We start from the raw sequence: 26,692 nt of genomic DNA, 5'->3' as shown, positions 1-26,692 counted from the left end.
TCATATTTATATAATATATTATAAAGCTTAGCAGGAAGTTTTGAACAAAAAGTATTGAATTCCAAGCAAAAGTTGGATGATCATCTTCTTTGACCAACTCCGTCGAACAACCATGTTGAATTCTACTGGCCAACTCCCACCTTTGCTTCTTGATAAAGCCATCCTTTATTTAGCATAGCAATGTTGGTCCAATTAAAAATTTCGACTTTATCACATAATATTCCTGAGGCGGCTAAGGCTGAAAAAAAGTTATTATTTTAACAGGATTTTAAAAAAAATTATTTGACGCATTTTTTGAAAAAAAATAATGTTTTTAAATATAAAATACGATAACCTGCATACAAATTGACGTCCCTTGGTGTAGACGAGAAGATCAAAGTGGGTTGGTAGCTGCACTCTTGCTTGAGTCTTGAATTTTCTTCCTCGGATATATCAACCAAACTCTCTTTGGCTCTTTCCTTTTTCAGACAGATTCAGGTCCTTTACCTTTCACCAACCTCACTCGACTCAATCAGAAAACAATGGCCTCCACTTCGTCTCTCACTCTGTCTCAAGCCCTGTTGGCTCGCGCCATCTCTTCCAATGGCTTCACCAAGTCTTCTGATCACCGTGTTTCTATTTCCTCCCCCTCCTTCTCCGGCTTCAAGCTTTTTACCTTGCGCTCATCCACTTCCCGTCCAGCCCTTCCCACGCGCTCAAACCAGAGCCTTCGAGTTCGTGCTGCTGCAGTCGAGACAGTTGATGCCGCCGCCGAAACTTCCTTGGTGGAAAAATCAATCAATCAACACGATCAGATTCTTGGCTATTGATTCTGTCGAGAAGGCTAACTCAGGCCACCCTGGGTTGCCCATGGGCTGTGCTCCGATGGGTCACATTCTGTACGATGAAGTCATGAGGTATAACCCAAAGAACCCTTACTGGTTCAACCGTGATCGTTTCGTCTTGTCTGCTGGTCACGGTTGTATGTTGCAGTATGCTCTGCTTCATCTAGCTGGTTACGACAGCGTCCAGGTAAAGCTTCTAACTTCCTTACCTTCATTTCTATTCAAGTGTTTTTTACTTTAGATCTAGTGATCCTTTTTTTAAAAAAAAAAATTGATTGGTGAAAATTGGATCTGGGTAATTTTCTTTAGATTCCTTTTCAATGTTTTCTTAATGATATGTTCAACTGTTAGGTATTAGATTTTGAGGTCGACTCACGGGAAAAATCGATTCATGCACTAAAGAACTAAAATTTATGATTATTGGGTTATTTATAGGAAGACGATTTGAAGAATTTCCGTCAATGGCAAAGCAGAACACCAGGACATCCGGAGAATTTTGAAACACCTGGAGTTGAAGTTACAACTGGTATGTTACTCCTTTGCAAAAGTGATTGCATTTGTTTTTTTTATCAAGAACTTGTCAATGTCATACTAAAAGTTAAGCAAATGTATGTACTTATATGTGGTCCTTTTTTCCTTTACGTGCAGGTCCTCTTGGTCAAGGTATTGCAAATGCTGTTGGATTGGCTCTTGCCGAGAAGCACATGGCTGCTAGATTCAACAAACCAGACAATGAGATCATTGACCATTTCACGTATGATAACTTGAGAGTTCTCTGTTTTCCGATTGCTTGCACATACTATCTTGTATTGATATATTGGCCTTTGTTTTTGCAGATATTGTATTTTAGGAGATGGTTGTCAAATGGAGGGTGTTGCAAATGAAGCTTGTTCACTTGCTGGGCACTGGGGACTTGGGAAGCTTATAGCCTTCTATGATGACAACCACATTTCGATTGATGGTGACACTGAAATCGCCTTTTACTGAGAATGTTGATGAGCGTTTTAAGGGGCTTGGGTGGCATGTTATTTGGGTCAAGAATGGAAACACTGGCTATGATGAGATTCGTGCTGCCATTAAGGAAGCAAAGGCTGTCAAAGACAAACCCACTTTGATCAAGGTCGGATATGTTAATGATGCTTGCAGTTATCTATCTTGTTTGGACGCAACACACTTGTATTTGTACATTGATGTGGATCTCATATGGTTGAAATTTGAGATCCATAGTTAGTTAAACTAATTTCTCTTCTATAGCCTTTGATAAAAGGATGATGCATCAATTTAGAAGCATGAAGAATGCATTAATTGAAAACTCGATAAAACTTGCATCTCTGCACATTGATGCTTGACTTTGTTTTTCATTTTGAAGTCAAGGCTAGGTTCATAAAAACTGTCTTCCACTTATTCATTGCAGGTGACAACCACCATTGGTTATGGGTCTCCAAACAAGGCAAACTCATATAGTGTGCATGGTAGTGCACTGGGTGCCAAGGAAGTGGATGCTACTCGGGAAAACCTTGCATGGCCACATGAGCCTTTCCATGTACCTGAAGATGTTAAAGGGTAAGGAGATAATAGAGATTTCTACATATCCATTTAATTATTTTCTCTAGTTTGGTGTTAAATACTTTCTTGGTATTTCTAGGCACTGGAGTCGCCATATCCAACAGGGTGCTTCTCTTGAAGCTGAATGGAATGCCAAGTTTGCTGAATACGAGAAGAAGTATAAAGAGGAAGCTGCAGAGCTCAAGTCAATCATCACTGGTGAACTGCCAACTGGCTGGGAGATGGCACTTCCAGTGAGTAGCCCTCTTATTGTCCCAACTAATTAGAGACAGACACCTGTATTCTTAGACATTTTTGTTCATCAGAATTAAATTGGCATGTAAAAATGAGCCTTTTTCTGTTTGTGATCTCCAGACATACACGCCGGAGAACCCTGCCGATGCTACCAGAAATCTCTCTCAACAAAATCTCAATGCCCTTGTTAAAGTACTTCCAGGATTTCTTGGTGGAAGTGCAGACCTTGCATCTTCCAACATGACCTTGCTCAAAATGTACGGTAATTTCCAGAAGGGCACTCCCGAGGAACGCAATCTTAGGTTTGGTGTTAGGGAACATGGAATGGGAGCAATCTGCAATGGCATTGCACATCACAGCCCTGGCCTGATTCCATACTGTGCTACTTTCTTTGTCTTCACTGACTACATGAGAGCTGCCATTAGGATTTCTGCATTGAGTCAAGCTGGAGTTATCTATGTAATGACCCATGACTCCATTGGTCTTGGGGAAGATGGGCCAACCCACCAGCCAATTGAGCACTTGGCTAGCTTCCGCGCAATGCCTAACGTTTTGATGCTTCGTCCGGCTGATGGAAATGAAACTGCTGGTGCATACAGGGCTGCTATCCTCAACAGGAATACACCATCCATTCTTGCACTCTCTCGGCAAAAGCTGCCCCAACTAGCTGGAACTTCTATCGAGGGGGTTGAAAAGGGTGGATACATTATTTCAGACAAACTCTTCAGGAAACAACCCCGATGTAATCCTGATTGGAACTGGTTCTGAGTTGGAGATTGCTGCTAAAGCTGCTGATGAACTAAGGAAGGCAGGAAAGGCCATTCGAGTTGTCTCCCTTGTTTCTTGGGAGCTCTTTGATAAACAATCAGATGCTTATAAAGAAAGTGTTTTGCCATCTGCTGTATCAGCTAGGGTGAGCATCGAGGCTGGAACAACATTTGGGTGGGAAAAGATAGTTGGATCCAAAGGGAAGGCGATTGGAATCGATCAGTTCGGGGCAAGTGCACCAGCTGGGACACTATACAAAGAATTTGGTTTAACTCCAGAGGCTGTTGTCGCAGCAGCGATTAACTATGCTAGGCGTGGTTAGAAATCACCATACAAACTTATGGTTTTGAGTTTGAGAGTACACTAAAGAGGCAATACCCATTGCTACGGTCTCTTTTTGTCTTAATAAGAAACAGAATCAAATCTTCTTCTGTTGTTTGTGATTCATCGATAGAAACACATTTCTTTATGTTTATGAGTTTGTAATTCCTCTTGGAACTTTTACTTGGATTTTGCAATACTTGCTGCTGCTCTGAATAACGGTTGTCTTTTTTTTTCCTTTTTCTTTTGTGAATGTGTATCTTTTTTTCCCTTAAACAAACTAACACACTCACATTGTCCTCTTGGAACCCTCAATCATTTACTTCAGATAAAATAATGTGCATGCCTTGTCATGTTTTGATACAACACATCCGAAACCCAAGCAATTATGAAGGCTTTTGAAGTAAGAAACTCATACCTACCTACCTACCCTCCCACCCAAATCGCAATTCATAAGCCGAAACCTTACGAAACATGTGGATATGGTGTCTTAAGTGGTGTTAAACAATACCTTCTACTACTTTTTTGGGCTCACAATAAATGGCCTAAAGTAAAAAGAATTAGCCGATTGTCCGTCGATGGTTGCCTGTGTTGTGGACCCTGTTTAGGCAATTAGGATTTGGAGTTTGGTGAGGCCAGTTCACACCTGGCCCCCCCATCTTTTATTATTATTTTTTGTTCAACACCAACCCCGTTTTATTTCAGCCTCTGGAATGTGGTTGTTGGTGAGCCTTACACTTGAATCAATCCTACAACCACCACCTCAAAAAGTTTTTCCTTTTCCTAACCCCACAACTACTACATTCTCAATTTAGATAAACAAAGCTGCAAACTTCCCTGTAATCTCTCAGAAAAGTTAAGAGAGATGGCACAGGTTAGCAAAATCTACAATGGAACACAAAAGGAATGTGTTTTGCCTAATGTCTCAAAACCCCAGAAGCCAAAACATGTTTCTTCAGTTTCATTTAGATCAAATCTCAAAGGAGGTTTTTCAAGTTCTTGGGGTTTGGTCTTGAAGAACAATGGCAAGCTGGGAACAATCAAGGTTCGGTCTTTAAAGGTTTCTGCTTCAGCAGCAACAGCGGAGAAGCCATCCAGTGCATCAGAACTGGTTTTCAACCAATTCATGAAATTTCGGGCATGGTAAAGTTACCCGGGTCAAAATCACTGTCCAATCGGATTCTGCTTCTAGCTGCTCTATCCGAGGTATGTTGATTTTCATGATCAAATAAAAACTTGGTACTTTATATCCTTTAATTATTTAAAGTTTTCATGTTTGTTTTGATATGTAGGGAACTACTGTGGTAGACAATTTGTTGAACAGTGATGATGTTCATCACATGCTTGTTGCCTTGGGAAAACTTGGCCTGCGTGTGGAACATGACAGTGAAAAGAAACGAGCCATTGTTGAAGGTTGTGGTGGTCAATTTCCAGTAGGGAAAGGGGAAGGCCAAGAAATTGAGATTTTCCTCGGGAATGCCGGAACTGCAATGCGACCTCTTACCGCTGCTATTACCGCCGCAGGTGGCAATTCAAGGTCTGTCCCATTATTTTCGTAGTTTAGTAAAGAAAAGTTTGCATATTCTAGGAACCATATGCTTGTATGCTGATGCTCCTTGTTTTTGTGTATAGTTCTCATTTTTAGCTAATGCATATATGTTACATGTCTCTTTAGCTACATACTTGATGGCGTACCCCGAATGAGAGAGAGGCCAATTGGGGACTTAGTTACTGGTCTTAAGCAGCTAGGTGCAGATGTTGATTGTACTCTCGGCACAAATTGTCCCCCTGTTCGTATAAATGGAAAGGGTGGTCTTCCTGGGGGAACGGTACAGCTTAAATTATTTTTGTTACTGTTCTAGTGGTTTTATATTGTCAGATAAACTGTTTTTATGAAGTAAATGTCTGAAACTTTTTACTACTTGTGATGTTTAAGATTCATGTTCTCTTGCTTATTTTAATTTCCTGGTTAGAAGGAAAATACTATATTTTGATCAAGATAAATAGGAATATGACTATGACATAGCTTCTGGTGTAGTTGCCAATATTCATGATATTCTTCTGCTTTGGGTCCTTTTGCAGGTGAAACTCTCCGGATCTATCAGTAGTCAATACTTGACTGCTTTACTCATGGCTGCTCCGTTGGCTCTTGGGGATGTGGAAATTGAGATAATTGATAAACTGATTTCAATCCCATATGTTGAAATGACTATCAAATTGATGGAAAGGTTTGGGGTCACTGTGGAGCACTCAAATAGCTGGGACCGGTTCTTTATCCGAGGTGGTCAAAAGTACAAGTAAGTTTCTAAACATGCACTCACAATCATCGCCACACGATTCTGTACTCTGTTTTGACAAAAGTCATAAAACTGATCTATCTTTCAGGTCTCCTGGAAATGCTTACGTTGAAGGCGATGCTTCAAGTGCTAGTTACTTCCTTGCTGGCGCAGCTGTTACTGGTGGGACGGTCACAGTAGAAGGATGTGGTACAAGTAGTTTACAGGTACCTTTTTTATTGTTAACTCCATCAATGTTATTAAGTTTCCTGCCAAAGTAAATGTATATTTCCAGAATCAGTGGAGTCTCTACATTTGACTTCTTACAACATTGTTTTCTGCCTTTCGGAAGTGTTGTTGAATTGTATGACCGTTTTTAAGGCTGATCTCAGTTTCCTTTACGTTGACTATTCCAGTTGGTTCTTCCACTAGAGTTATTAATGCTTCCTTGGATCTTATGCTGCATCTGAATATAAACTCATGCTTGTTTTTCTTTTGTTAAGGGTGAATATAAAATTTGCTGAGGTTCTTGAGATGATGGGCACCAAAGTCACCTGGACTGAGAATAGCGTAACTGTCGCTGGACCCCCAAGAAATTCCTCTGGAAGGAAGCACTTGCGTGCTATTGACGTCAACATGAACAAAATGCCGGACGTTGCCATGACTCTCGCTGTTGTTGCCCTTTATGCCGATGGTCCGACCACCATAAGAGATGGTATTATATTGCTTTTTTGTTTCTCTAAGATGAACATGTTTTAGTATGTATGAATGACATCAATGTGAAACTTATGCCCGAAATGCCTTCTAATTAGAGTCCGTATATACCTTTTGAAATATGTTTTTTTCCTCAACTAATAACATCTTTGGTTTTCTTCAGTGGCAAGTTGGAGGGTGAAAGAGACTGAAAGGATGATTGCTATATGCACAGAACTCAGGAAGGTAGGTTCGAGCTGGTTTTATGCTTATTAACAGAACCGGTAGATGATGCTAGTTTGCCTTTCCCCCCCTTAACTGTCTGTTTCATATCTCAGCTCGGAGCAACAGTTGAAGAAGGGCCAGATTATTGCGTGATCACTCCACCCGAGAAATTAAACGTGACACCTATTGACACTTACGATGATCACCGAATGGCCATGGCATTCTCTCTTGCAGCCTGTGCAGAGGTTCCGGTTACCATCAAGGATCCCGACTGTACCCGCAAAACCTTCCCCGACTACTTTGAAGTTCTCGAGAGGGTTGTGAAACATTGAGTGGCGCTTTTACTGTGTCATACTAGAGAAGGAAAGAAGAGCATGAGAGATAGGTTCGACCAGTGTCCTTAAAATCATAGGCTGAAAACAGTTGAACCCCGTCTTCGATATCATTTCTTCCCAGATAGCTTGTTTTCTATTTATTATGTGTGAGTACTTTATGTTTGATTCGTTTCACACAGACTTGTAATAATGTTAGACAAATAATATGGAGAAGATATAAAATAAAAGTTCAATAACTAATGAAGCCACAATTGTCATGGTAATGTTATATATGAGCATCGAAGATCATGACTCAAATTTTATATAAACCGTCTCTCTCAAAATCAAGTGTATATAATTTAATTTCGAAAAGAAGAAATTCTTTTTATAGTGCAAGTAGAAGGGGGAATTGACCTGGGAGAAGTCATCTTCATGATTAATCATGGCATGTATGTACCATTTGTATCAATCCAACAATATCGACAACTTGTAACCTCTCGAAAACTATAATCTGTAAATATATTCATCTTGTCACGAAGACTTTGCTTTTAAAATACGGGGAGCTGATTATATCTCATATTATTCATCTATAAATAATTTAAACAGAAAGTCGAGATAGATTTGTATATGTTGCATCAGCCATCTCAGTGTACGGTAATACATAACAAAATCAAACACTTGCAGTGTATTCTATTGAGCACATACATTAATCGGAGATTCGTTCAAAACTAGAAAACATGTTTTAATGGGTGGGTCCATTCTTTCAACTTGTAGTAGTACCTCAGTATTTTGACTTTCTAATTTTTTATTTTTGTCATGAGAAATACAACATGGCCAACTTTTATCAAATTTGAGCTTATCTCTTCTTTTTGGAGGTTCAACAAGTTCACCCAATAAAATAATATATTAAATAATTTTATCCCTCCAAAGGAAATGAAGGTTTCTCGTCGAGAACCTCCTCTCTCTGTCCCGGAGGATGTGAACTAGGGACTCGAGGATGAACTCCGATGGTTTTACGTCTAATTCAAAAGGATGGATCACAAACAACCATTTCGTCTCTTTCATTTTCAACCGATTAAACCCCCATAAGCGACACTTAATCTCTCATATGTATATATATATATATAAAGTAACTTTATAGTCCATCAGGTGGCTGGAATATGGTATACGTTGGCTGCAAGGATCTTCATCACTTTTGTACGTGAAACCCTTTTTTCTTTTTAATCATTAATAATAATCATCGACAAAGTTGACGTTTCCGTACATACAAGTAAGTGTTGGAGGAAGCAAGTACAGTTTTCTCAAATCAAATATATACGGCATAGCCCTCAACTTGCTGGCTGCTGCAGCACGGTTTGCCGAGCATCCCCAGTTGGTTCACAATTCTCTGTTATCCAATTTAAGAAGTGGGTTCCCTTTCAACTCCCCTTTTTCTTAGGTTAAAATCAAACTAAATTAGCCCTCAAATTTCTTCCAACTTGTCTATCAAATTGACCGTGTGTTCAAAACAACCTAGGGTTTTAGTATATTAAAACTCATAAAGATGAGTAACGTCTCTTTTCTTCAACTTGTTAGCTTGGAGTGCTTAGCAGTCTCTTTAATTAATCTTGAATCTCTCTTGTATCGGATTGTACGTACGTCAATATTTTATATAAAAAGTAATCACTCTCCTTTTATTAGTCATAACAATGCTAAGGCTAGAGCTACGTATGATGCATACCTACAGGTTTTTCAACATTTGCAAATGTCAACGGCTTCACAATGAGGGCGTCAGGTTCACTGCTATTTAAAAACCAACTCTGCCTGCCCACCATTTCTATCTCTCTCAAACTCCAACAGCATCACTAAATTTTGTTAGAAAATCTCAGATATTATATATAAATCTTTAAAAAAAAAGTGAAGAGAAATTGAGGAAAGAGTTTGCTAGACGAAGGATGAAGCTGGTTTGGTCTCCAGAAACAGCTTCAAAAGCTTACATCGACACTGTTAAATCAGTAAGTTAATATCCCTTTGTCAATTCTCATAGCTTTGTGTTTTCTTTCAGTCTTATTCTAATAACGATTGCATTAAACTGACTTGCAGTGTCGAAATTTCAAAGACTCCGGCGTAGCTGAGTTTCTATCGGCCATGGCTGCAGGTTGGAACACGAAGCTGATCGTGGAGTCATGGTCATACGGTAGTCCCATAGCAACCAGCGTCGGACTCGCCATAGCAGCTAATCACACGTGTGGTAGGCACGTGTGCGTAGTACCTGATGAACGGTCGAGATCAATCTACGCCGAGGGCATGCAGGGAGCCGGGATATTATCGACGGTGGTGATCGTCGGCGAAGCAGAAGAAGCGATGGAAGGGCTGGTGGGTGTTGACTTTCTTGTGGTGGACTCAAAGCGGAAGGACTTCACTAGGGTTTTAAGGTTCGCTAAGCTGAGTCACAAGGGTGCAGTTTTGGCATGCAAGAATGCATGTCGGAGAGCCATTTCTGGGTTCAGATGGCATTGGGTGCTTGAGAGAGGGACACGAGTCGTGAGATCTGTGTTCTTACCTGTGGGGCAGGGATTAGATGTTGCTCATATAGGGGCTGATGCTGGAGTTGGGGGAGCCAAGAAGAATTCTAGCCGTTGGACCAAGCATATCGATCAACAATCAGGAGAGGAGCATTTTTTTCCAGGCTAAAATTTGGTGATATTTTTACTACTCTTGAATTTGGGCAGTCCTCTGCAAATATCAATAAAATTTTGCTCCCTATTCGCTAACAAGGACGAGAATGGCCTATTCGATTCAGTGTTTATGTATTTTAATATATAAACTTATGTCATATTTTGTAGTTATTTATTTAATAAAATTAAATACTTTTATTATTAAAGAAGCATCTAACTTGTTCCAAAAATTACATAGCTAGATGGGTGTTACACATTGGTCACTAGGTCCAATAACTTGTCTACAACTTAGTTCGAGTAGGACATAGCATATAAGTTAACCTTTTTTTCCTTTTTTTTTCAGACAAGCTCGAGAGCTTGTCAAATACCAGGAAAATTTAATATTAATTGAAACTAAAAACATGGTGAAGTGATCCTAAAAACATGCTCCTCACCGGTCCATTCATCTATTTTAACAATCCAACGGCTTGTTTTTCTGCTGTTAAATCTATCACCAGCTTTACTTGTAGCTTTTCTAATTACCAGCAAACCTTCCCCGATGGGCAGAAAGTGGGTTTTTATATTCGTCAGTGTTCCAACATGGTCCCTTCTGAAGGGCATTGTACCCCACAATGAGGGCACCCTCGTGTTTTGCAACCTCTTGTGCTGCCTCTAATACTTCCTTGTGGTCATTGACATTGCAGTCGATAAGCAAGAAATCTGCGGTTCTGTAATCATTTAGAAGCCTCTTGGCATCTCCTATGACAAAACTTAAAGAACCTCCGTAGTTCCCTAGTGCATTTTTGGATGCAACGTAATCGTCGAGACTATTTAAGATGCACACCACTTTGCCGCTCGTTTGACGCGCCGCCGCGATCAAGGCTAGTGCAGTGGATCCGACAACGCCGGCACATGTCATCACCATGAGCTGCGCGTTGTTGCCTGCTGCCATGGCGGATATGAACTCAGCTACGTCAGGCTCTTTGCCTCTTTTTCCCTGAAAAAAACATCCATAATAATGAGAATATATATATACACACTTTCAGAATCAATCGACTATGTAGCTATTGCTTACCATTTTCAAGGCTCGGAGGTAAGCTTTGGTGGCGTTCTCAGCAGACCAACAACCCATTCTTTGTTAGGGTTGTCTTGCTTGAAAATCTTGAAGTTGGAAGTTTGCTTGATAATCATAACCTTTGCCATTGGTTTTATTTATACTACGTGGGGAGACCCGGCATCATAGTCATTGGTATTATTAATATATTAATATTGGATTATTACTATCATATTTGCATGCAAGCAACTAAGGTAGTGACGCCAGATATAATAGTGATTATCCTGCAAGCGCTCTAACAGATGATTCACAAGAGAAAATTCGCCCAAAAAAATCCAGAGAAAAAAAGTCTCTAGGGTTTAATAAAATATTATCAAATCAAACAATGCCAAAATCAGTCCACAAGCCAGACTATTATAGCAAAAAATCGTCTTTATTCGAATTTTGCCAAAAATAGCAAAATCCCGAAAATCACTCTAAATTGAAATTCGAAATAAAATAAGCAATCTCCAAAAAATCCGGCCTAAATCGGATTTAAATTTACTTCCTAATTGACAATCGAAATATTACCATAAATAGTAAAAAATATCTAATTCTAGTGATTCGGAGGGAAAAACGGCAGAATTTGATGTTGAAAAAAGGCCACATGGAGCGTAGCTCATGTGGAGAGCGTGCGCGTCGAAAAGAGCTTTCCGGATTGGGGTCTTATGCGCGATTCTGACACTTGTAGCCAAAGTTATGACCAAAAGACTGAAACATACTCAAAACGACCCCAATGAGGAACATGTCACAATCAATTCCGCCTTTGCGTTGATCTGCCAATTCATGGTATCTCAGCGCCATCAAGGTGCAATTTGACAGCTCAGAATCATCTGTCTCGGATCCCCTGCATCATGTAGGTTCTTCTTGGATATATTATGGCATGAAAACTGGCAACACAGGCTTGTAAACGAGACAAAACATGAACGGTATTGAAAATGAAACATGAATGGGGAGTTTAGTTTGTTTGTCCATCATTCAGTGTATGTTGAATTAATATGCAATATCCAAATCATCCAATATTCCCCAATGGCCTACAAGGAAAGGGACAGGTTTAAATGTTAGTAGCTCGGACGTTAAGACATCATTATCTGGTATGGAGCAGTTTGCAGCCTCTTGTCCATTTCCTGTCTTGTTATGGGAATAATGTCTTGCCGACCTACTGTGGATCACAGTTAACCTGGTCAGAGATAAAATTTTGACACAATGGCGATAAAATTGGAATAGGAAATTTCCTAAAGACTAATAGTATATATGAGAAAGAACAGTTCTGCTTCTGCTACATCCAATGTGTTTGCAGTGTTAAGCCAACAAAGGGAGCTGTACAACCTCGAATCTATAAAGAAAACCACTTTCGGCCCACAGTTTTTCAATCTATATAACTTAAAAACTTTATTCTAAAAACGAAGATCAATAATAAATGTTATGAATAAAGCATTGAGCAGAAATGGAACATGTGGGCAGTGACCCCCACATGTTGCCAACAAGTCCCAGGGACAGGTCCCCGCACCAGACGTAAGCCCCCAGCTCTTGTTTATAATTTTGCGACCTTCCTAGATGTAGCTCAAATCCTAGAAATTGTGAATCGTATTGGAATTTGATTTCTACTTCTTTTACGCCATTCCCAAAATATTCACATATTAGCTGTAATGTCCTATGAACCACAACAAGAGAACTTTTAAGTAAACTTTAATGCTTCAATGGAATTTCAGAAACAAAACTCTCCAATTTTCCAGAAGACAGAGACCAGATTTAACCTTGAAAAATTACCATAGTTGTGGAGTTTACTTGGTTGATTCCCACATAAACAATTAGCTTCACCGGCCAAGGGAATCTATAATAGTTTTAATAACAAGAGAAATGGTTCAAAAATTGAAAGCTTTGATGCGCGAGACCAATCAAGTTGACATATAAAATACGCTAGAATAAGGTTACATTATTGATTATTTCCCCCCAACAGCCAACACTAGAATCTAAGTAAGATTACCTTGTTTTTAAGGCATATGCATTGACAATCACATACTACTACACATGATCTTACTGTTTGTTAAATGGTCTAGCAATTCTTTTTATTTCTTTTTTAGCACTCGTGACAGGTTTTTACTTGTCTCTGCCTTTTTAATCTGTCGTCTTTGAAAGAGAGTTCGTCGACCTGCATGGTTGTTCCTTTTAGGCTTTGGGACTGTTGAGGATGTTTTGTATTGAAATTGATTTAAATTATTATTTTTTATAATTATCTTGAGTTTTGCATTGAATTTGAATTCGGGTCTGGTTTAAATTGTAGTTGACCTATATTTATCCTAGTCATTTTTCCATGAGAAGGAACATTTAGCACGAATTTGACCGCAGAGTAGTGAACCTGTACATGTAAAATGAACATTCAGACAAATTTTGAGTAACAAACCTGTATGAATTCAAGAGAATACAGGAGGCTGCCATATCTATAATTACAAGTAAGTTTATCCAAATTTCCAGGTTGTGGATGAGGGTTTGACTTTTTTTAGAACTCTTGCGAATCAAAATCAGCCTTTGATGATAATTCAAGACCCTGAAGTGCTGGCATTAGGCGTAGATCCTCGTCTGAATAAGTTGGAATAAACCAGTATCGCTTGTCTGTTCCAAACACCTGCATAAGCACAAAAACTTGAGTAAACCAACGAGTGATGATGACAGTTAATATTTGCCAGAGAGACACATTAAACAAGCGGGAACTCTGATTTCAAATGTTTCGGATTTTGACCATAACGGTCATCAAATGAACATTATATGAATTGTTCTTTTTTGCAATAATGCATGTCAAAACAATGGAAAACAGCAACGAACTGAAAAACGCAGTTAACCTGTTCAAAATTTTTCTTTCGGCCAAGGTCATAACGCCATTTTGGAGAGGTTTTCTTCTCATATGCCTGCTCAAAAAACCAAAGATTTTTTCAGTAAATCTATGTCCATTTATATTGCATTTTGATCCTAACAAGGGTGAATAAATACAACATATCTGGCCGGAAGATGGACCTAAATTCTCACTATGATTTCAGTCGATGTGATTTCTGTTGTGGCATATGCATTTTGATTCACTCTTGGTATTATGGCATAGTAATAAACTATAATGACATCGCAATAAACAAAATTCAAGATGAACACAATACCTCGATAGTTGTGGTATTAGCAGACACCAAAGATGCATGCATGATCAAAAACCCCAAGACAGACAATGCAAACGCGAGATTCAAAACTGACAAGAGAAAATTGTCATATATTAGTGCATAGACAAAGTCAACAGAAACAAAAAAAAATAGTCGAATGAGTCAAGAAGACCACTGGTCAAGCAACCTACATACCAAAGGAAAGAAAAGTTGTAGCGAGGGTGCTAGGAGTTCCAGGAATTTCCTCATCACTGAAGAATGCGAGGAAATTAGACAATAAGGCCAAAGTCACAAAACTTGTCTCGAGGAATGTGTAAAACTGCATCAAGTATTAAAGACAAAGTCCAATAAATGGCAAGAAAGCAGAAGCATTACTCCAGCAACATCTAATAAATGAACCTATGTTACAATCATCAATTCAGAGAGGTAAGACTGCGAGTGCGAAAAGTAAAAAAAAACACTGCAAACTCGATTTATGCATTTGAAAATTTGACCTTCTTGAAGATAAGACTAATATAGCACGTAAGAACTAGAAAGCATAAAATGTATGAGAATCTAAGATGAAAATAAAGGAGACGTACCAAGAAAAGAAGGAAATACTTGTAATTTTGTGCACCGACACAATTGACAACTCACACACAATGATGGTCCATCTTTAGCACACACCTCCCACCTAAAACAATGAAGTCGATGAAAAAGTGATAATCTAGAATAACAGTATAATAAGTTGATCAAGAAAAGGAACGAAGAAATTTTGCATATGAAGAACGTACAAACAGAACAATGATGGCAGCGTGGTGGTTTCAGGTGGTTGCACTTCCGACAATATCGAATTCTTTGATTCGATGAGTCTGGCTGCAAACCATTGAACTCCGGATCATTCAACTGGTCAGTCTCCCCTCTTTCCTCATCCGCAGCTGGCCTCCAGTTAGGTGGCACACTACCCGGATCAGTCAAAACAACAGAAAAGTAACTCCACAACAGCAAAACCAACTGCAGAATCACATCAAAATTTCCACATTTAGAGTCAGTTTCCATCACACTTAAAATCATCAATTGTTTATATATATTATTTTAGCAATTTGATTACATTAATCACAATTCCATAACCCAATTTATTATTTTAGCATCTAAAGTCATAAACTATGTCCAAAAAGGAAGCTCGTATTTTAAGTTTTAAAATACTTCAGATGTGCTCTTGTTCTGACAAATAACAGATAGAAAGAACTACGAAATTTTAACCGATTCACAACACCGCAGAAAAAAGGAAGACAATTTAGATCAAGCACAAAACTCAAGCTTGAATATTTTTAGATACATTGGCTGAATTCAATTTAAATATGGAGATGATATTTAGCGAAATAGCAGACCAAAAGGATATGTTAAACTTGTAGGTACCTAACCCAGAAGCACAATATCTACAATCGAGCAAAACCACTCCAAAGAGAGAAAAAAAACAAAGAAGAGAAGAGAGTTAAACTTGGAGACTTACCAAGCAATGAAATAAGATCAAAACAACAACAGCCCCGAGGGACTGAAAGCCACCATCGAACAAAGCAGGGCCATAATTGGTCACAACGAAAGAGTAGTATGTAACACCCACGACCCCTAAAACCAACAGCATCATGATCGAGCCCAGACCCCTCAGAACCGTACAAAACTTGAATACGTTCCACGCCATTGTTGTTCCAGATCTATGCATAACACCCAGGTAATTGATAACAAAAAAGAGACAGAAGTTTTATCTTTTTCTCTCTCTGACAGTGCTAACAGTGTCACAAGTTGAGATAATTGAGAAGAGTCGATAAGAAAACGGGGATAACAATAGAATAAGAATAGCAAAGAGGGGTTTTTTTCCTGAGATAAAATAAGAAATCTAGGGTTTATGGGATTCGGGAATCCAGGTAAGGAGTGGAATCCATGTTGCTAGACAAAAACCAGAGCGAGTCAGGGAGATAATTATGCTTATTTTTATTTAATTTTCCGACTCAAACCCAAACGGATTGGGGTAAACGCGGCACAGTTGACTTATTTGGTCGGAGTAAGTAAATTATGACAACTTTGGTCGAGTGAAAAATAGATGACAAATGTTTTTACCAAATATATTACAAATTTGATTTTATTATATTTTAAATTTATTTAAGATTTAATATAATAAATAAATATAAAAAGACAGCAAATTAAAATAAATAAACAAAAACCTTATTGAATGGTGTTAATAACAAGATATAATAATTCTTTTATAAGATATAACAAATAGATATATCAAACAATAAATGAATTAAAAATTTAATCAAATAACACAAACAAATGATGGTTATTTTTTTATGAATAATACAGTTTAAAAAAGTTGTTCGAATAATGTCGAAAATTTTGTTTTTTTAACTATAGACACTACAAGTTGTTCGAATCATACTTTGCTCTAATCAAGTTGCTTCGAATCATGCCCTGCTACCCTGATAAAGTTGCTCGAATCATGTCTTGCTACCAAGTTGCTCGAATCATGCCCGACTATCAAGTTGCTCGAATCATGCCCGACTATCAAGTTGCTCGAACCATGCCTTGCTACCCGATAAAGTTACTCGAATCATGCCTTGCTACCAAATTTCTCGAACCATGCCCTATTACCAAATTTCTCGAACCATGCCCTGTTACCATGATCAAGTTGCTAGAATCATGCCTTACTACCAAGTTGCTCGAACCATGCCCTACTACCCTGATACTATAAGTTGTTGAAGTGTTAGGGTAACAGGGCATAGTTCAAACGACTTGATCAGGGTAACAGGGCATGGTTCGAGAAACTTAGTAGCAAGGCATGATTCGAGCAACTTTATTGGAATAGAACAACTTGTAGTGTCAGGGTAATAGTGCATAGTTTGAGAAACTTGGTAGCAGGGCATGATTCGAGCAACTTTATTAGAGTAGTAGGGTATGGTTCGATCAACTTGATTAGGGTAACAGGGTATGATTCGAGCAACTTGTAGTAACCATAAGTAAAAAAAAAAGAAAAGGTAACACAAGTAAATCCATGCATTTGCCATGGAAGGGTAATGTAGCATTCGCCCTATTGCAGTTAATAATTATCGTTCGATGTTATTCGAGCAACATTTGTTTACACTACATTATTCATAAAATTTAACCAACAAATATAATAAGCATTAGCATATAATTATCAATGATAAAAGACACAATTATGAACGATAAATTATAAAAATAATAAACATTAACATAAAAATACATATAGTAATAAAGATTTATTAATAAATTTATAATTAAATAAATATTATTTAAAAGGATAAAATTAAATTCATTCTCTAAAAAATGTGTTGCAATAATAATAAATAATCTATTACAAAAACATATAAAATTACAACTATTTTCATATGAAAAAGACAAAACAACCAAGCAGCATAAACACTAAAATCTTCAGAAGATAAATACAAACTATTTGCTTCCAAGTTCAATAGTAGTAGTAAGCTCTGGTGTCCGGTCACATGACAGCGTCAGGTTGTTCTTCAGGAGAGGACTCTAAGAATTCCGGCAACGCCTTCAAGGACTCGTATATCCTACTTAAACTAGGGAACTTGGACTGCATCAACAAAGCTTACACAATCATGTCAGGTAGCGAAAAGGAAACTGCGACTATCGTTCGCGTAAACTCGAACATGTTCATGTTTCGGTATTGACAATGCAACAGTGTTTTTAGGAAAATAACTTATGAACATCAATGGAGGAGCAAAAGAAGATGACATTTAAGTCTGATAACTCACAATCTAAGAAAAAACCAAAGAGATAGGCAAGCTTACCATGTCGATCTTAAACCGTTTTGTAGCCATAGCAATCTGAGGTGCCATAAATACATCAGCCTAAGACAGATAAAAACAACTGCTTATGCTTGAACATCACACGAAGAAACGGGTTATAGTAACAAATAACCAGGAGAACAGATTCATGTACGATCTGTTTCTCAAGACCAGTCATTCACTTTTTACTTATTGCAGTACCCGAGTTTGTTCCCAACAAAATATTACAACAATTTGCAGAGAACCGAATAATAACTAGGACAGACATAAGATTAAAACATACCATGTGTACTTCGTCTCCAGTGGCATATTTGCCAACAATATCTTTCAGCAACTTCTCAAGAGCTGCAATGCAAGTAAGCAAGCTGTATTAAGTAATGACTTCAGAAACATCAACTATTCATTAGAGGTTTTGCATGTACACAAAACGAACGATCACACGAACACGAATGAAAGTTAAGGAGGGACTACATTATAATATTAAGAATTAGACAACTGAAAACATTGAAATGTTAACCTCATGAACAGGTCAATCACTTACCATGGAAACCTTTTTCGACATTAGTTTCAGCAAACAAAAGTTGTTCTTGCGGACCAACCTTTTCCTCGAGATATTTCTAAGGAAAATGAAAGAATCGGATTAAAATATTAATACTTGAGCACAAATAGTTATACATATAACAGAATATACCAAAGTTGACAGCATATGAAGAGGTTGTATGCTAGAGCTGACGATGCTGGCAACCTGTGGATGATAAACTAGTCAGGAAACTAGCATGAGAAAGACATCAATTTCCCAATATAGGTTTCCAAATAATATAGCAGCCATTTTCCAAGAAACTTACCTGAAGATTCAGAGCTTTATGTTGAGGATTAGATGGTAAGAGAGGTCTTTGAGGATATTTTTCTTCCAAATACTAAACCAAGAATAGTACCAAATTAACAATTACTTCAGCTCAATTGACAATAACAACAAATTCAACAATAAAAAAGCAGGATGACATGAAAACCATAGCAAATTAAACCCTTCCATGGAACATCATCATGTCAAGATAGTACAAGGGCCTGTGATTCCTACACTTAGAGAGTGAAATCAATCGATCAAATCATTCCATATTCGATTTAGGAACATCATCATGTCAAAGATAGTACAAGGGCCTGTGATTCCTAAACTTAGAGAGTGAAATCAATCGATCAAATCATTCCATATTCGATTTAGGAATACAAACCATCAAGATAGCATATGAGTCAGATATGACAACATCACCATCAACAAGAACGGGAACGAAATGGAGAGGGTTCAACTTCTCAAACTCTGCAACACAATTTTATTAGATTTTCACTCTATAATATTGAAAGGGCTTATCTCAGTGTCTTCTTTGAGTTCACCTGGAGTAAACTGCTCTCCTTTTAAAAGGTTCACAGCTTTGTACTCGTACGAAATCCCTACAGGTCCGTAAAAATCCGAAACCCTTTTGTCAAAGCACACTCATGAAAACCAGTAAGTCCTTGTTTCAACAAAAAGATAAAATTAAAAAACCGCGGATAATTCAGAAATGATCGGAAACATAGTAATTAGTGAATTTGAAATGAAACCCAATTAGAGAGTAATTAATAAGGATCAAGGGAAGGTGATAAACAGATAACAAACCTTTGAGGTTCAAAGCCAAGCGAACACGCCATGAGCATGAGCTCTGCCAGTATGAATACAAAACGAGCTTTGGATCATCTTTCTGCCAACAAAAAAGTGAAAAAAGAGTATAAATTGTAGAATTTGGGTATGGATTAAAAATAATAGTGTGCTCTTAAAATCTTACAGCTGCCATTGGGAGCTTAGTTCCAGAGTTCAGGCAGACCGGTAATTGTTGGTAAGGCTTGTAATTGTAATAAAACGACCAGCAAGTGCAATACGAGGACACATTACCTAAAGCTGTTGACTGTTAGAGAAAGGAGACATTTGGGCTGTTAATAATTTTTAATTAATTAGTTGAAGTTAGCTAGTAATTTGTTACAAGTTTGTTGGGTCACATATTGATAGTGGGCTATAGAAGTCATAAAATGTAAGGGGTAAAATACATTATTCCTCGTTAAATTTCAGGTGTGTTTGTTTGCCGTAATTGAAATAACGGAATTGGTTTTTCTCGAATTCTCGTGTTTGTTTTACGTAATTCATTTTTCGGAATGTAATTCATTTTCCTAGTAACATAATTTCCTTTGTATTTTCTGTAAAATGACTTGCGGATTCATTTTCCGTAAGTCATTTTTCGAACTTTTTACTTCAAAGAATAAATACTCAAAATAATTTTATTTTATGAATTTAATATTAATAAAATATTTTAATATTATTTTCATCAAAATATTGTTTATTTATTTATTAATATTTATAATAATATAATATTATATATATAATATTATATAAAATAATCAATTATATTATAAAAATATAAGATATTGTATTTTTATTTTAATAATATATAATAAAATTTTTATATATTTAATAATGAATAATATTATTTATATATTTAAATACTATTTTAATAAATATATTTAAAATATACTAATTAATATTTTTAAAATATAATATAGCACTATTACTTTAATAAATAATTAATATAATTTATAATATTTTATTTCACTAAAATATACAAAAATTAATATTTTTTTAATAAAATTATAAAATTAATATTTAATAATAAATAAATTATTTTAATATTTTAAAATAATAGTATTAAGTTTTATGATAAATAATATTATTTATTATATTTAATATTTGTAATAAATAATTTTTAAAAAACTCTTCAACTAGTGGAAAAATGTTTAAATAACATCTTCCAAACATCGTAAAACGTTTTCCATATGTTTTTAAGAAAAATGTAATTCATTTTACGGAAAATATTTTCCGGAAAACGTTTTCCAGAAATATAATTCATTTTCCAGAATTCAAATTCCAATAATTCATTTTCCAGTTCCAGTAATTCAAATTTCCGTAATTCATTTTCCGAAAAACCAATTACAGCCAAACAAACATACTCTTACTCTCGCTCTTATTTCATTTATTATATTTTAAATATTTCAAATTTATTCACGGTAATTTTGAATTGTAGTTATTTTTTATATTTTAAATTATTTTATTATTATTTTTGTATGACGTGATATTTTTATTATTATTTAATATGAAAATAATTTCAAATATAAAATAAAAATAGAAGGTGGTCGGATGTCACCGTTGGCCGCCATCGATCGTCGTAGATAGTGGTCGTTTGGTCTCAAATTTCATGTATCAGTTCATCTCGACCCCCTGAGTCCTTATCTGGTGGTTGTTTTATCAAAAAATGTCCAAAAACCTGTGAATCTCGATTGAAACATTTTTGGCTTCCTCACTTTTGATCTACAATTCATGGACTTCAGAGCAAGTTTCGACAAAATTGTAGAACTATATTTTGATATAACAAATAAGGACAAAATGTTTTTGGACTAAATTGAATTTATTTACAGTTTTCATCAAAATAATTCAAAGTCCAATCAAAACCTTAAAATGAGTATTTTGACCAGAAATTTTGAAACTTCTACAAGAGTTTCGAAACTTTCCAAGACAGTTTCCCAAAAAAGTTTCGATACTTTTCAAGAGTTTCGAAACTTTACCTAAAGTTTCGATACTTTGTGTCCAATAGTCAAATTTTTCCAACGGCTCTTTCAAAGAGTTTTGAAAATTTCCCCAGAGTTTGAAAATTTTGTGTGCAGAAAGTCTTCTAATGGCTCCAAACCTTCCCAAACGATTAGAAACGGCTAGTAACTCATTTCAACATATAAAAACAAGTTCAAGACACAAGAGAAAGTGAACAAGACATATACAAGCACTCAAACATGAGAGAAGTGTTCTTCAATCTTATTTTTCTTTCTCTTGTAAATATTAGTGTTTTGGTGAGCTTAAATTTTGTAAACACCTACCTTGTAAGGGTTTTCTTGTTTACACCTACCTTGTAAATATTTTATAATTGTGTTTCGTACAGGTCTAGGGTGTTAAAATCATAGCTACGAGAATTTCAAGATGAAATCAGATGAAGAAATCAAAGCTATGATGGATAGATTTTTCGTGATTATCAACGGTTTCAAGGGATATGGAGAGATTATCACAAACGAGAAGCTTGTTAGGAAGATGATATATTCTCTTCTAAAATCTTGGCAATCGAAGTAGACGACTATGATTGAAGCGAATAACTTAAAAACTTTGTCGCTTGATTAACTTATTGGGTCCCTTCTCACTCGTGAGATGATAGAAAATGAGGAAGAACAAGATGAAGAGAATAAACAAGAAAAAAAAGGAAAAAAGTATTACCTTGAAATCCTCTACTCAAGTGAAGAAGAGGATAAAGAAGAATAAATGGACAAGTTCTTAAAGAAATTTAAACGATTTATGACAACCAAAGAAGACAAGAAGCATGAATCGAGCAAGAAGAGAGGTCCCCTGGTGTGCTTTGAGTGCCAAAGGACGGGACATGTCAATTATGAATGTCATCTCCTAAAAAACAAGGGATCAAGCAAAAAAATAAAATAAGGCATTTGTGGCAGTTTAGAGTGATGAAGAAAACTCCGATGATGATTAAGTAGCCAATCTATGCCTCATGGCCATCGAAGAAGATTCAATGGTAACTTCTAACTCTTTTGATTCAAATTCTTATTCATTTAAAGATTTACAAGATGCCTAAGATGAGTTGTTTTTGGAATTTGAGACCATGAATTCCAAATGTAAGAAATTAATTTCAAATTTTAAAGTTGAAAATTATTTGATTTTGAAAGCAAAAGTTGATTTAGAAAAACAAAATGAAATTTTGAAAATGATTTTGAGCTTTCAAAAATCAAAATTAATGATTTAGAAAAAAATAAATTTTGTTCTGAAAGTTAAGTTTGAAAGCTTAACAAAATAAAAAGAATTAATTTCTAAAAGCAACTCATTATGCTTAAAAATCCAAAATGTTCACATTGTCATTTTCATGGTCATTTGGAACATACTTGTCCTTTAAAAAAAAGAAAACGTTTTAAAATTAGACAAGTATAGGTTTCTAAAGGAACAAGGGGCATTGAAATTAATGATCAAGGGCCAAAAGTAATTTGAATACCAAAATCCAATTAAATGTATCTTGTAGGTGTGTGGGAGCAATGGTGATGAAAATGAAGATACTCAAATGCTCTAGCCACACTTGATATAGAATGGGTAACCTCTAAGTTTATCTTAATTGTAACATCCTCAATATCGGGTTAGTGACTAAATTGTAAGGTTTCAAAATTTGGTGATTTAAATTAGAATAATTGAGTGGTTTAAAGACTTATATGAGAAATGAGGTGTAAGATCAAATTGAAAAGAATGAGGAATGAAAGGATAATATGGTCATTTGCAAAGAAAAGAAAAATATAATAATAATATATGGTATATATAGATACACGTGGAAGGAAGGGAACAAAGTTTAGAGGTTTCTAGAGTTCTCTTTTTTTTCTTATTCTTCACGTGTGAAGCCAAGCAAAGGTAAGTTTTCTCTTGAGCTGATTATGTGCTGAAATTTAAGTTTAGTTTTGATTATTAGATGCTAAGTAAGATTAAGGAAATATTAATTTGCTTTAAAACAACAAGATGAAGAGTTTATGAGGATTTAAAGATTTGGAGTTTTTGAATGAAATATCGAAATAAAGTTTATATTAAGAATTGGAAGTTGAATTTGACTTATCCCTAACTTGATTAAGGGATATGAAGGGTTAGAATCAGAATTATATCATATGGAAATTTGAGTGAAATTCCTAAATTCTATGTGGAGGAATGGATTTTGAAGTGTAAGAGATATTGAATGGGTATTAATTAGTTTAAATAAGTGTATAAGAGTTAAGAACATGAAAGGGGATGAAATATGAAGCATTTGAGTTGTTTTGAGTAGATTTTCGGGATTTAAAATGAATTCTGAGCTATGTGCATCGATGCACATTCAAGGTGCACCGATGCATCAAGGGTAAACCTCTAGAAATTGTTCAGTGTGTATCGATGCACAGGAAGTGCATCGATGCACCTATTAAAATGAAAACATCGAAGGTGATTTGTGCATCGATGCACGGGTACTGCATCGATGCACATGCTAAAGAATGCATCGATGCACTGTTGAATGCATCGATGCACTTCAAGAGAAATAGAAATAAACCTTTCTTTTGGTCTAAGAAATGATAGATTAGAGTATATTAATTGGATACTGAAATGTATCAATGTATTATTATGTAGATATTGAACGTGACTTTGCTTCAAAGTAATCGAAGGGTTAGAATTGATTCAATTCAAACAAGGCTAATGTGAGTGCATATGCATAACATGATTATGTTAGTATATTCAGTTCTAGACTTGCGATAAGTCTAGATTTAATATCTTGATACATGATTCATTCAATATTATTAAATATGATATGAATTCATACCATATGTATTATGGGATATACTATGCAGATTGTGGTAAGTCTATTTTCCAGATTAGAGCTTATATATGAATGTATGTGTCATATGGGATTGAATGAGTTACGAGATATCTATATTAGGTATATGAAGTGTGTGTGATGTGTTTGTTATGGTTTATATGTATGAATGAGCATATGTATTGACATGTTACAGTATATATATATTATATGAGTTGTGTAAATAGGTAGATAAATGTGTTAAATATGTGAAATAGTTAAAATGATCAATATGATTTCATAAGAATATGAAATAAGAAGTATGGAAAGGACATAAGAAAGAATATGATATATATAGCATATGAATATGAAATCATATGAGGGGGGACATGAATTATATGAAAAATAAACTACGTGATTACAAATATATGAAAATATGCTAGTGTGATGGGATCTAGGAACTAGTATACGTGATATATATATACATTTATATAAGTTATTGGATGAAAAATGAACAAGAGATGAAGGACAATACTATAGGAGTATGATAAAAACATAAATGATGACATGTATGTATGTATGTATGTATGTATGTAATTGTTATATGAAAAGGTATAGGTAATAAGATGATCATATGAACATGTGATAAAGAGCTATAGAAAAAGAAAAAATGTGATATGATGTGTGAATATGTAATAAGGTAAAAGACAATGCCCATGATATGAGTTATGAGAACTGTAAGTATAGTTGCATTTCAAGAGTCAAAGAACTACCTATGTCTTTCGAGACATATGGACAGTATACCTATGTTCTAAGGAACATATGGATAGTTTACCTAGGTTCTTCGGGACCTATGGATAGTTACCGAGGATCTTTATGACCTCTGGATTGTTACCGAGGATCTTTATGACCTCTGGATAGTTACCGAGGATCTTTATAACCTCTGGATAGTTACCGAGGATCTTTATGACCTCTGGATAGTTACTGAGGATCTTTATGACCTCTAGATAGGTCATTCGGAACATTCATTGAGCTGTGGTGACAGCATACGTGTGCACAACCTCATAATACTCGTATACCTTGGGTTCTCAATAGTGTATATGGGCTTAAATAAGATATAACAAGGATGTATATAATTGTATCTTAATATGGTATTATTATGATTTATATTGGCTCATATGTGGTATAATAAATGATGGTATGATAGTATAATTGCGTTTGGATAGTAGACGATATGTTTATATTTTTAGTAATTCTTTATTATGTAATTATGCCTCACTAAGTCTATGACTTAGCGTGTAAGTGTTTTTACACGTAGGTTTCGAAGACCAGGAGAATCAAGAATAGGAATTTGCAGATCAACATATCTCCACTCAGCGATCAGATCAGAAGTAAAGTCACAGTAGGTATTTTGTTATATGTAGTGTGTTGGCATGTAAGAAAAGTGTTAGTTACAAATGCTCTGATTAGTTTTGTCTTATTTTGGTTAACTCGTGTACAGTGACAATGTTATTTTAATAAAAGTTTTAAATTTCATTGGTTTTCGTTAAAAGTTAAAAGTTTGAAAAGTCAATGTGAAACCTCAGACTTGTATCCGGGTCGGATACGGGTTGAGGGTGTTACATTGATTATCTTGCATAATTAGTTGCTCATTTAGTTTAAGCATGCATGAGTTTTGATTTTAAATAATTTTATGTTTTCTATCTCATGTATGTTAAAAAGTGTTATGATGAACATTTTCTAAAGTTTTAATAATTTCTCATAAATGTTTGTTCATTATAATGAATTTTGGTCAAAATTAGTTTTAATACTTTGTTTTTACAAATTTTAACTTTTGACTTTAATTTAAATGTTTATGCATGTGATTTTTTTTTGCAAATAATATCTCTCTAACAATTGATATCAATTTTTTAAAATCATAACATTGTTGGATAGCTTTATACACATGCACTTAAATACAACAACTGGTATTGCATAAAGTATATTAGACATGTATATATTAAATTTCTTGTGCTACCTTTGTTGAAATTCAATGTATTTTAAGTGTCAGGCTTTTAAAGTCAAATTTGTGTTCGGTATGCATTTGTTAAGGGGGAGCTTTTGATGTTTCAAATGATTTTAATGCTAAGATTATCTAATTACTCTTCATTGTTATTTTTTAACCTAAAGTTTGAAAAAAATTATATAACAAAAAGGGAGAGAAGTATAGGTTTGAAAAATTCAATTTCAAGAATGAAAAAGTGTGAGCTTTAATATTTTATAAAATATTTCTATTTTTCATTAAATGTTTTGATAAGCGGGAGCTTTTGCCAAAAATTATTTTTCAAAGGTTTTGTTATATCAAAAAGGGGAGATTGTAGAACTAATATTTTAA

General features: G+C 35.5%; 3 protein-coding genes and 3 pseudogenes across 5 annotated transcripts; 3 read left to right on the top strand and 3 right to left on the bottom strand.

Moving 5' to 3' along the window:
• Positions 1-374: 374 nt before the first annotated feature.
• Positions 375-3,930, top strand: LOC120205642 (annotated as a pseudogene).
• A 525-nt stretch (positions 3,931-4,455) lies between these two features.
• LOC120205641 lies at positions 4,456-7,378 on the top strand (annotated as a pseudogene).
• Positions 7,379-9,114: 1,736 nt separating this feature from the next.
• Positions 9,115-9,894, top strand: LOC120205690. Its single transcript, XM_039205526.1, has 2 exons — positions 9,115-9,215; positions 9,304-9,894. The coding sequence occupies exons 1-2, from the start codon at positions 9,156-9,158 to the stop codon at positions 9,892-9,894; spliced, it is 651 nt and encodes a 216-aa protein (XP_039061457.1). The 5' UTR covers positions 9,115-9,155.
• A 232-nt stretch (positions 9,895-10,126) lies between these two features.
• Positions 10,127-11,124, bottom strand: LOC120205530. Its single transcript, XM_039205383.1, has 2 exons — positions 10,933-11,124; positions 10,127-10,854 (listed from the first exon to the last, which is right to left on the bottom strand). The coding sequence occupies exons 1-2, from the start codon at positions 10,987-10,989 to the stop codon at positions 10,393-10,395; spliced, it is 519 nt and encodes a 172-aa protein (XP_039061314.1). The 5' UTR covers positions 10,990-11,124; the 3' UTR covers positions 10,127-10,392.
• A 2,225-nt stretch (positions 11,125-13,349) lies between these two features.
• LOC120205640 lies at positions 13,350-16,018 on the bottom strand (annotated as a pseudogene).
• Positions 16,019-17,487: 1,469 nt separating this feature from the next.
• On the bottom strand, positions 17,488-19,793 carry LOC120205527 (glutathione S-transferase zeta class-like). 3 transcript variants are annotated; one of them, XM_039205378.1, is made up of 10 exons: positions 19,714-19,793; positions 19,548-19,629; positions 19,286-19,342; positions 19,126-19,211; positions 18,742-18,813; positions 18,588-18,641; positions 18,438-18,513; positions 18,180-18,241; positions 17,900-17,959; positions 17,488-17,682 (listed from the first exon to the last, which is right to left on the bottom strand). In XM_039205378.1, the coding sequence occupies exons 1-10, from the start codon at positions 19,720-19,722 to the stop codon at positions 17,584-17,586; spliced, it is 657 nt and encodes a 218-aa protein (XP_039061309.1). In that variant the 5' UTR covers positions 19,723-19,793; the 3' UTR covers positions 17,488-17,583. The 3 variants fall into 3 exon arrangements, with proteins under 3 accessions (XP_039061309.1, XP_039061310.1, XP_039061311.1); XM_039205379.1 differs by lacking the exon at positions 18,742-18,813 and having other exon boundaries at positions 17,489-17,682; XM_039205380.1 differs by lacking the exons at positions 18,588-18,641; positions 18,742-18,813 and having other exon boundaries at positions 17,491-17,682.
• Between the last annotated feature and the right edge of the window lie 6,899 nt (positions 19,794-26,692).

The sequence above is a fragment of the Hibiscus syriacus genome, unplaced genomic scaffold (genome assembly GCF_006381635.1).
Source record: "Hibiscus syriacus cultivar Baekdansim isolate YM2019G1 unplaced genomic scaffold, ASM638163v2 tig00012523_pilon, whole genome shotgun sequence".
NCBI classification, from domain to species: Eukaryota; Viridiplantae; Streptophyta; class Magnoliopsida; order Malvales; family Malvaceae; genus Hibiscus; species Hibiscus syriacus.
Note: the sequence above shows the minus strand (reverse complement) of the source record. Positions and strands in the feature narration are given on the sequence as shown.

Bases quoted from the DNA above. Each gene is read 5' to 3' on its own strand.
- LOC120205690 (XM_039205526.1), top strand. From the start codon at position 9,156: ATGAAGCTGGTTTGGTCTCCAGAAACAGCTTCAAAAGCTTACATCGAC. The intron at 9,216-9,303 runs GTAAGTTAATAT...ACTGACTTGCAG, and splicing joins ACATCGACACTGTTAAATCA to TGTCGAAATTTCAAAGACTC.
- LOC120205530 (XM_039205383.1), bottom strand. From the start codon at position 10,989: ATGGGTTGTTGGTCTGCTGAGAACGCCACCAAAGCTTACCTCCGAGCC. The intron at 10,855-10,932 runs GTAAGCAATAGC...TGTTTTTTTCAG, and splicing joins ACCTCCGAGCCTTGAAAATG to GGAAAAAGAGGCAAAGAGCC.
- LOC120205527 (XM_039205378.1), bottom strand. The intron at 19,212-19,285 runs GTGAACTCAAAG...ATTGTGTTGCAG, and splicing joins AGGAGAGCAGTTTACTCCAG to AGTTTGAGAAGTTGAACCCT. The intron at 17,960-18,179 runs GTATGTTTTAAT...TATCTGTCTTAG, and splicing joins CTGGAGACGAAGTACACATG to GCTGATGTATTTATGGCACC.